General features: G+C 42.8%; 1 protein-coding gene across 1 annotated transcript; it reads right to left on the bottom strand.

The window, feature by feature from the left end:
* Positions 1–2,527: 2,527 nt before the first annotated feature.
* Positions 2,528–4,184, bottom strand: P2RY4 (pyrimidinergic receptor P2Y4). Its single transcript, XM_077146998.1, has 2 exons — positions 4,155–4,184; positions 2,528–3,620 (listed from the first exon to the last, which is right to left on the bottom strand). Exon 2 carries the CDS (start codon positions 3,611–3,613, stop codon positions 2,528–2,530), a length of 1,086 nt encoding a protein of 361 aa, XP_077003113.1. The 5' UTR covers positions 3,614–3,620; positions 4,155–4,184.
* Positions 4,185–10,213: the final 6,029 nt, after the last annotated feature.

The raw sequence follows: 10,213 nt of genomic DNA, 5'->3' as shown, positions 1-10,213 counted from the left end.
GAGAATGAAAGTAGAGAAGAGGTCATTAAAGGTCTTGCTTATGAACTAATTTGTGTTCTTCTAGGTACAGATAGGAAGGTAGAAACCAGATTCAGGGAATTAATGGATGACTTGTGGCCAGGAAATGGGGATAATGGGTTTAAAGTATGTTTTTAGAAATTTGGCAGTGAAATGAATAACATGTACAGAATGGTAGCTAGAAGAGATAGCAGGGTCAAGTTATCAGTGATAATGCTTCGTTTTGGGTTTGCTTGCTTGTTTTTGTATTTTGTAAGACAGGATGAAATTAGTGATAAGAGAGACTGAAAATGATGAAGAGGTTTACATGAAGGAACAGGAGGACCACCTCTTAGTCTAGGACTGCAAGGAAGAAAGAGAGAAAGAAGACGGACATGGAAGCAGAGGGAAGTTGAAGAATTAGACCTTAGTTTTGTAAGAGGAAAAGTAATTCTTAAGAGGAGGAAGAATGGAGTTGGGTGCTTGAAAAGGTGGAAAAGGCAGGAATAAGTTGCTGTGGAATGTTCTTTAAGAACTTAGCAAGTTAACAGAAATGAGAGCTTGGGTGAAGTTCCAAGATATGAAGTTTTTGTGGGCCAGGCCAGCCTTGTGCTCTGGCTTCATCCAGCAATCCACTGCAGTCCTAGGAGAAAAGAGAAGTTTGGCCCTAGAAAGTCAAGGTGTTTAAACTGAAGCTATAGTGCTTGGAAGAGCAGCTCTAAAGTGGCAGACCATGAAGTTCAGGCAGAATAGTTGGTCTAGATTAAGCATGAATCATATGGACCGAGGAAAGGGAGGAGGCTGGAATGATGGAGAAAACAGCTTTTTGCCTGGCACAGCTGTCAGTTAAAAGAGGTGATGGGCAAGCAGCTTGTGGTCCTAGGAATAAAAGAAAAAGTGCAGATGAGGACCAGGGTCAGTGGCTATGAGATTGCAAAGAGAGAGAAATAGTGAAGAAGACCAGTTCATTTACTCTTAATAGAATGTCCTCGATAGTAGATGGATCCTGGATATCTAGAGAAGAAGAGCACTAAACGAATGAAAAGAGGAATGTGGAGGCATTGAAATATTTTGTTCTTTTTCTACACACCAACCCTAACAGTACTCTCCAGAGACTTCTTAAAAGCTGATAAGAATTTTGTATCACTGGACAAAAGAGTAGAGAAAGGTCAGCAAGCATGGGACAAAAGAAAAGGGAAGGCTGGGGTCTGGTTTAGGACACCAATAGGCTGGAAGGTGATTCCTGAGAGAGGGAATGTGCCTAGAAGTCCTTAGTTCCCAAGATTTAAGGGTTAGTTCCCCAACTTCCATATCCCCCGTTCTCATCAACTTGTAAGCACTAAAAATGATGAAATGGTGCTGGTTTGTGGTGAGGAGTGGATGGGTAGGAAACTAGGCAGTCTTCCTTGTTCCAGTGCCCAGCCTAGGCCTGCAAGTCCTAAAGCCTGATATGGAAGGATTGGTGACAGATTTATCCTTTATCTAGGGCAGCAGCTAGAGAAAGGGGAGAGACCAGTGAAGAGCCAGCTCTGGGCATCAACTCTGGCCACCACTCTCCATCCTCTCTACACAAACCTGCTCTACTTCTTTGTACAAGAACTTACAGCCATAGCAAAGACTCAAAAGCTCCTCCCTCCGTCTGAGCCATCCACTCTTCCTTTAATTAAGTTCAAGAGTGCTGTCATGTATGCTCTCAGCAAATATCATAAAGGAGGTCCAAACCCATTCCTGTTCCAAAGGCCATTATCAGCCTGGGCCCTGCCCCTGAGGCTCCTCTGGGTTCCCATCCACAGTAGGATTCAGGGCTCCCTCTGTCCCTCGTGGCTATACACCAGTCCACCAGTGCCATGCTTCCAGTTGTTTACACAGTGCCCCGGGGATTGTGCCCTATTTCAGCACCTTGGGAGACAAGACTGTCCTGGCTTCAAGGGGGAACCAGGAAATGGGTGTGGGTACTACGTATGTCGCATCCTTGCCATCCATGATATACCAGTGCCCTCACTTCCTAATTCTGTGTATGACCATCCTGAGATTACATCACCTTCTCCACAACTCCAGTTGAGTGGCCTGGTAGAAGGGGACCAATATTAAAAAGCATTTGATTCAAAGATATAGGGAAAGGGGAGGGGGAAGGAGGACTAGGGAAGATTTCCAGGAAGCTTTTTAGGATGAAGAAACAGGACCAATGCCCCCAGGAAAGGAAAAGGAACAAAGAGAAAGAAGTGTATGTTTGTGTGTGTGTGTGTGTGTGTGTGTGTGTGTGTGTGTGTGAGTGAGTGAGTGAATGAGCTGCTCTAACTGCCTTTGGCTAGAAAGGAGGGAGCAACCATGAGGAGAGAGCAACTGAAGGGTTTATGAGAGAAGGATATCACACAGGATTTCCCTTAACCTTAACCTAAAGGTTAGGGGAAGGGCATCTCTCCAGAGCCTGGAAAAGAGGAAGAAACAGCTTTATCCAGGTGTCCCTATGAGATTCCTTCACCTCTGCCCTGAATTCACCTCCTTTTCTCTCACTTCCTGGCTCCCAGTGTTAAAATATATCTGCCCTAGGGATCGGGCAGCCACTGTCTTGGACGGTCACCCCCCACCTGCAACTGCTATCCTCATGCAGGGACACAAGTGCCAAGGAGGAGGCAGCCGTGGAGGGCTGCATCCCCTTACTATTACAGAGCTGCCGGAGCTGACGTCGATACTTGTCCCCAGTGAGCAGGTAGAGCACGGGATCCAGGCAGCTGTTGGCACTGGCCAGGGGTCGAGTCACTTTGTAGACCACATTGACAATGTTCAACACCTGGCAGTCAACTTCCATCAGCCTTGCCATGTAATAAATGGTGCGGGTGATGTGGAAAGGCACGAAGCAGACAGCAAAGACAGTCAGCACCACAGCAATGGTGCGGAGGGAACGGAGACGAGAAGATGACTGGGCAGCCCCCAGCAAGGGCCGATACAGGCGCCGGGCCATGAGCCCGTAGCAGACCAGAGTGACCAAGCAGGGCACGCCAAAGAGCAGCCCCATGACTGCGGAACTGAAATGCACGTAGTGGTCAAACTCCTCAGGCCGAGTTGTGTCGTGGCACAGGATGGTGGCTCCCTTGATGCTTGTTGTGACAAAGAACAGATTAGGCACCAGGCAGCCAGCTACAACAAACCAGACTGTCAGGCAGAGAAGGCCTGCAAGGCGCGGGCGGCCCCAACGTAGTGCCTGCAGAGGGTGGCAGATACCCAAATAGCGGTGCACACTGATGCAGGTAAGGAAAAGGACACTGCAGTAGAGATTCCAGTAGAAGAGAAAGCGCACAAACTTGCAGAGTCCGGTGCCAAAGGGCCAGTGGTTGCGGGCAGCATAATAGTAGATGAGGGTCGGCAGCGATAGCACGTACAAGGTGTCTGACAATGCTAAGTGGAACATATAGGTGGCTGTTGCATCCCAAGGTCGGAGGCGAAAGAGGAAGAGCCAGAGGGTCAGGGCATTGAGGCCCAGGCCCAGCACAAAGACAATTGCATAGCTCACAGGCAACAGCATGAACTTGAACTCCTCATCAAGCCAGCAGGCCAACTCCACCTCATTGTCGGGGCCTAGGGGTTTGAGCAGCGAGGAGAAGTCTGTACTGGCCATGGCTTCCCTAGAAGTAGAAAGGGCAGAAGTGAGGGTGGTTTGATTTCCCTGGCCTCTCAGCCTTGAACGGGGCATAAAATCAGAGAACACAAAAGGCAATGGTTGAACCATTAAGGAGAGCCATTAAGGAGAGTAGTACATCCTAGAGCAAACCAGGCCAACCTGCCCTCTACCTGAGCTTCTTTGGTCCAGCCCAGGGAGTGGTGGGCAACAAGCAACACCTTAGTTTCAGGAAGGCAATCAGTAGGGTTAGGTTGTTCTCATTCTGCAGTTGACTCTGTCTTTCCAGGGCCTGGCAAGCTGAAAGAAGGCCTTTCCGGGCCATCTAAAGTGGGAAGATGCCCACACCCAAATTGTCTCCTAACTTAATTCTGCACAACAAACAGCTCTGTCGCTATGAAGAGTGGTGTCTTTCCACACAATGCCTTCCCCTCTTCTCTTACCCTGGTTCCAGAGTCTCCATACTACCTTAACCTCTGAGGCCTTCCCCCACTTGCATGCCATCACCACCCTTACCCAAGAACCTTGGTATGTCTCCTACCTGGTCCCCTTCGAGCTGCACCCAGCTGACTCTGTCACCCTTCGCTCTGGCAGGCAGAGGGCAAAATCAAGGGGGCAGGGCTTAGGGTGGAGCACGTTCCTCCTCCCATCCCTGGAAGATTGTCAGAGCTAGAAAGGCCCTTGGAGATTATCTAGTCCAACCCACTAATTGTACAGGTTGGGAAACCGGGACCCAGCTAGATTACAATTTAACAGCTTTTAAATTACTGTAGGAGGGAGTACACAAGGAAATGTCCAAGTTGACAAATGAAAAACCAAGTCACTAGAGATAATGAACATTACAGGAAGTGTGTGCAAGTGAGGAGAAACACAGTAAATGAATTTTAACATGGGCAAGTGAAAGATAATACATTGAAAGATTTTTAAAAAGTCTAAGCTATCATTATGAATCTTAACTACATATGTTAAGAATTATAACAAATGTTTATATAGAATGTGTCAGGCACTGTTCTAAATGCTTTATACTTATTAATGGCCCTACAGGCTCTCCATGAAGCACGTGCTATTATTGTTCCTACTTTACTGATGAGAAAACTAAAGCCCGAAGTGTTTAAGCACTTCGCTGGTTAGTGGTAGAGTCAGGATTTGAACCCAGAATCACCCCCTCTAAGCCATTGGCCATGATCCAGGAAAGGATCAACAGATTTTTACAGGGAGCCTACTATGCACTTGGTTCAGTTCTAGGCACTGGTTGTTCACTAGTTGTGAACAAAACAGACAAAAACTCCAGCTCCAATGCTCTTATGTCAGCTGTGGGGGGTGGGGGGGGGGGAGACTAAAAAAGCAAAAGTATTAGGTAAACGACATAGATTGTGATCATTGTTATCATATGCTATGGAGAAAAATTAAGAATAGAATGGAAAGGCAAGGTGAAGGGAGATAGAGAGGGAATTGAGAGTCGCCATTTAAATATTAGGGCAACTTTGGATTAAAGACCAAGTGGTTGTGAGGGAAGGAAAACGTAGAAGATGAGTTCAGGAAAGTGTGGCAGGGGCCAAGTCATTAAGACCCTTGCAGGTCATTGTAAGGCCTCTGGCTTTTACTTTAAGTGAATGGGAAACCACTGAGGGTTTAGAGGTGAGAAATGTCACAATCTGATTTACATTTTAGAGGATCCCTGACTATCTATAGGTTGAAAATAGACTTCAGGGGTGGGGGCACGAGAGGAAGAAGGAAGACCAGCTAAGAGCCTATTGCCAATAGTGGTGATCATGGCTTGGACCACAGTAGTAGAGGTGGTGGGAAGAGGTCAGATTCTGGATATATTTAGAAAAGAGAGCCAAGAAGATTTACCAATGTGGAGTGTGAGAGAAGAGGAGTTAAGAATGATTCTGAGATTTCTGGCCTGAGCTACTGGATGAATGGACTTGCCATTAACAGAGAAAGAGAAGGCTGTGAAAGGAGCAGGTTTGGGGGAAAGATCGGGAGTTCATCATTCAGCCTGTGAATTCTGAGATGCCTATTACACATGGAAGAAGGGATGTCAAGGATGCAGTCCACTTCTCTGTAAGGATGTTGACCAAAAAGCTTCCCTTACAGACACCACCCTTTCCTATACACTATCCCTCATCTCTTTCTATCACTCCCAGACAACCTGGTCTGAATACAGAGGAGAAAGTGAACAAAGCAAACCTACTTGCTTGGGAGCCTAGTGCCAGGGGACAGACAGTACCTGGTCAGGAGCTCTGGGTCTGGGGTTCCCAGAGCTAAGGTTCAGTAAGTATGGATGTCTTAGACACAGGAGTGAGGAGTGTTCTTGGAGAACAAAACACAGTCTAGAGCAGAATCCACTCTGAGTGGAGCTGGAGAGCAATAAGGACCCTGAACCTGACCCTCAGGTCCTTAGAATGTTGCCCAGCTGGGTGCTGGGAGTGACAGGAGGAGGCAGACCTGGAAGGGAGGCTCTAGAATCTAGAGTCTAGATTTCTTGGAAGTCCCAGAAACCTGGATGGGGGAAATGTGGCAATCCCTACTCTGTAACAAGGTAGTGGGTGATAAAAAGGAAGAATGATGGAAACAGTTGAGTTGTCACAGCCTGAGTCGTAGACAGCTAACTTCTGTAATGTTGCATAAAAGGTCCAGGTTTTGGAGCCAGACAGACCTGAGTTCAAATTCTTTCCTTCTAATTCATAGTTCTTTGACCCTGGGCAACTCTTTGTAACTTAGTTGCCTTAGCAGGGAAATGGGGATAATAATACCAACATTGTAGCGTTGTCTTGGATATTGAATTGGCTAATAGGGGTGAAAACATTTTGTAAACTATGAAGTGCTGCAAATCTATTAGGTATTATTTATTATTACTTTGCTCGCAGGGCTGAGTCTGGCCTCTTGTCCTCTTGTCCTTTCAGAGGACAAGTGTGATTTGAGGTTTGATGTACAACCAAGGGGAAGCGCTACAACAGTCAATTCCCAGTCAGAGCCAGCTTCTTGCTCCTACTTCTTCAAGCTGGCTTAGCTCCGTTAGGTTTCTGATAGTCCCTAGACACGGCTGCAGCTGCTGATGCCACCACCACTGCCGCCCAGTTGCTACTTCAGGAAAAGACCTGTCCCAACATTCCCCAACCAGAAACCAGCTTCTACTAACTTCACCAAGGTCAAAAGGAATGACTTGTAAACTCAGAGCCTTAAAATGTAGACTATAGAGGACCTAGAGATAGATAGAAGCTAGAGAAGGGGGAGTGGGTAGCTAATATGTACAAACTTGGTAACGAGGTTGAATTTAAATGTATGGGAAGAGAAAGAGGGGATAGTAGTTTGCTAGGGAGATTATAATAGTGAGTACTGAAGGTAAATATGATTGAAAGAAATTGTTTAAAGCCATATATCTTACCGACTAGTACTATAAATATCAATAAGTTCTCATATGAACTACTCACATGAATTACTTTGTACCTTTGTACAAAGGTATGACACTTGTACAAAGAGTTAATAACAGAGGGGCATATTGAATGCTATGGACTATATTTAACAAGAATACCTAACTAGCACCACAACAATACAGGGGTAAATAATTGGGGGGAGGGGATAGGCCTTAAGGGTAGTTTTGGTTTTTTTCTTTGGTGTGGGTGTATCTATCTACCATTTTTCTCTCTTGAGCAATGAAAATTGTCTAAAATTAAGTGATGACGGTACAACTAAGTGAGGATACTGTGACAAAAGGATTGTTTAGCTTGGTTAAAGTATATGTTATGTGACTATATTTCAACAAGATCTGCAGACTTAAAATAAATAAATAAATAAACAGAAAAGTTAAAGTGCTAGAGAAAACGTGGAGTGGGCAGTTCTAGGGTTGACTATATCAGGAGTTCAAAGTGTCATTTAAAAAAAATCCTGACTCTTTCCATCTTTCTGATCTCAGTATGTTGTTGAGCAACTCTCATGGTCACAAAACAGCTGTTATAGTTCAGGCAATGCATCAAACATGGCAGAGAGGAAGGCATCTCTTCCTGTGTGTTTATTTTTATCACGCAGAAAACTTTTACCAGAAACTCCCTGCCATACTTTCCCTCACATCTCAGTGACTTGGAAAGATTTTCAAAGTCCAGGGCAGATAAATAAACAAACATTTTTTCTGCAGACTGGATGTGACCATCAAACCTGTCATTTTGCAGCCTCTGGTATGTCTTTCCATCTTTTGATGTGTAGGAAATTCCCTAACAGGTCCTTAAAAATAATTCCAGACAAAGAAACAAAACAACAACCACAGCAAGTAGCAGTAAGAAACATTTCTCTGGCCATAGTACTATAGATCAAGATTATACCGAAATATTTTTCACTGCCTCTTCTGGTTTTTTCTTTTCATTCTCACTCTGGAATACTGGTTCAGATGTAACCTTCTCTCTTCACTTCAATCTTCATGTCCCTTAGTAGAGTTTTATATCATTTTATTCATTAAGGACGTGCACATTTCTTAAGGTCATTCCTAGCTCCTTTAGATGTTTTGTGGCCTTTAGGAAGATCTCCTTATTTCTATGTTATTTTCTAATGTGTTTTTCTACTGAGATGCATCTGTTGATGTAAAATATGCTCACTCTATACCATCGAATGAAAAAGGCCAGTTGTAGGGCAGTATATATAGTGGTGTGAATGAATGCCTGTTTAACAAAAATCTAGAGATAGCAAAAAGTTGGTATATAGGATCTCCCTGTATTGTGTCCTACAACTGCATGTGAATCTACAATGGTCTCAAATAAAAAGTTAAATTTTAAAAAGGCAAGGAGAGAGAGAAGTCATAAATATCTCAGGTGGTCTTGTGTCCTATGATTATAGAAACAAAGTTGGGAAACATACATAAAAGGTATTAACAGCAGTTATCTCTGGAACATGATGCATTATGACTGAGCTTTGATTTCTCTTTTTGTTCGTATTTTCTGAGTTTTACAGAATTAATATGTATTAATTGTACGTATTATTTGTATAATAAACACAAATCCATAACTTTAGAATGTGTTGAATTTTAAAAGAAAATAGAAATAAGCTTTTTCCTAGCTCACGAAAGGATGATTCTGAGTTGCTAAAGAGCCAATTAGTGCTACAGGAGGCAGTGATGAAGATAACATCCTCTGATGCTCTCCCCACACATGAATAGCAGGATGTGCCAAGAAAAATTTATCCCCATCTCAGAGGCTACTGGACACTTGTCTGCCTTACTCCTGATCTTCTTCTCTTTCATTCCTCATCTCTTCCATTCCTCACTCCTCCCCTTCTTCCAGTCCCCTCTTTTCTTCTCCTTCCCACCTTTTCTGTCCTTTCTTCTCCTTTGTCCTTTCTTTCCCTTTCCTTTTCTTTCTCTTTCCCTTCTCCCACTTTAATTGCCCATAATTGAAAAACAAGGTGAATTTTTTTATTTGTTGTATATTTTCAAAATTACAGTTTGTCTTCATTGTAGGGAGCATAGACAATGGAGGAAGAGACTGTAATCCAATCACCCAGAGATCATCACTAATAATATTTTAGTTCATATTTATTCATATTTTCTAGGTGCAAATACATTTTTACTTAAAATACTACACAATAAACAATATTTTATAAACCGACTTTTTACCTTTGTTAATATATAAAAATATATAACTTTTTAAAAACTTTTTTTGTTGTGAAATATAACATATATACAAAAAAGCAATAAATTTCCAAGTACATTTTAACAAGTAGTTATAGAACAGATTTTAAAATTTGGTATGGGTTACAATTCCACAATTTTTCATTTTTTCTTCTAGCTGCTTCAAGACACCGGAGACAAAAGGAAATATCAATATAATGACTCAGCAGTCATACTCATTTGTTAAATCCTATCTTCTCTGTTACGCTCCTCCTCTTTTTTTGTGTGAAAAATAGCATATATACAAAAAAAGCAATAAATTTCAAAGCACATTGCAACAACTAGCTGTAGAAAAAAAATCTATAACTTTTTAAGTTGACTGGTACTATACTATGTTGGTGTACCATAATGTATTTAGCCAATCTTCAATTGTTGGATATTTACTTTGTTTTCAATTTTTTACTGTTGCTAACAACCTGTAAAGAACATCTTTGTAGGTACGTCTTTTCATATCTGCCAATTATTTCTCTAGGCTAAATTCTTGAAAGAAGCATTAATGGTCAAAGGGTATTCATACATTTTTAAGGCTTTCTAGACCTATTGTCAAATGGCCCCCCAAAAAGGTTGTACCAATTAACTCTCCCTCATGCAGTGTATGATGCTGCCAACTACCCCAGTCCTTATAAACTCCGGTATTATCATTACTGTCAGCCTTTGCTGTTTCTTTTAAATATAGATTCATTTCCTTTGTTCTTAATTTAAAAAGCAGACAATCTGACTGTTTGACATTTTGATCTCTTAAACATACTAAAATAAATTGCTTTTTACTAGTGTGTAAAGCTAGTAGTTGGTAGCTTTCTCTTATTTCTCTTATTCTCTGGATAAGGGCCCCCTGAAAGAAATATGGTTCCCCATCCCTGTTCTACGTCTTTCCTTGTCTCAATCTTTGTCACTCTGTCCTTGGACAGTATCTCTCTGTCCCCCATCCGTACTCTACTAAT

The sequence above is a fragment of the Tamandua tetradactyla genome, chromosome X (assembly GCF_023851605.1).
Source record: "Tamandua tetradactyla isolate mTamTet1 chromosome X, mTamTet1.pri, whole genome shotgun sequence".
In the NCBI taxonomy this organism is placed as follows: domain Eukaryota; kingdom Metazoa; phylum Chordata; class Mammalia; order Pilosa; family Myrmecophagidae; genus Tamandua; species Tamandua tetradactyla.
The sequence above is the reverse complement of the archived record's forward strand: the minus strand, read 5'-3'. Positions and strand labels throughout refer to the sequence as shown.

Bases quoted from the DNA above. Each gene is read 5' to 3' on its own strand.
- P2RY4 (XM_077146998.1), bottom strand. From the start codon at position 3,613: ATGGCCAGTACAGACTTCTCCTCGCTGCTCAAACCCCTAGGCCCCGAC.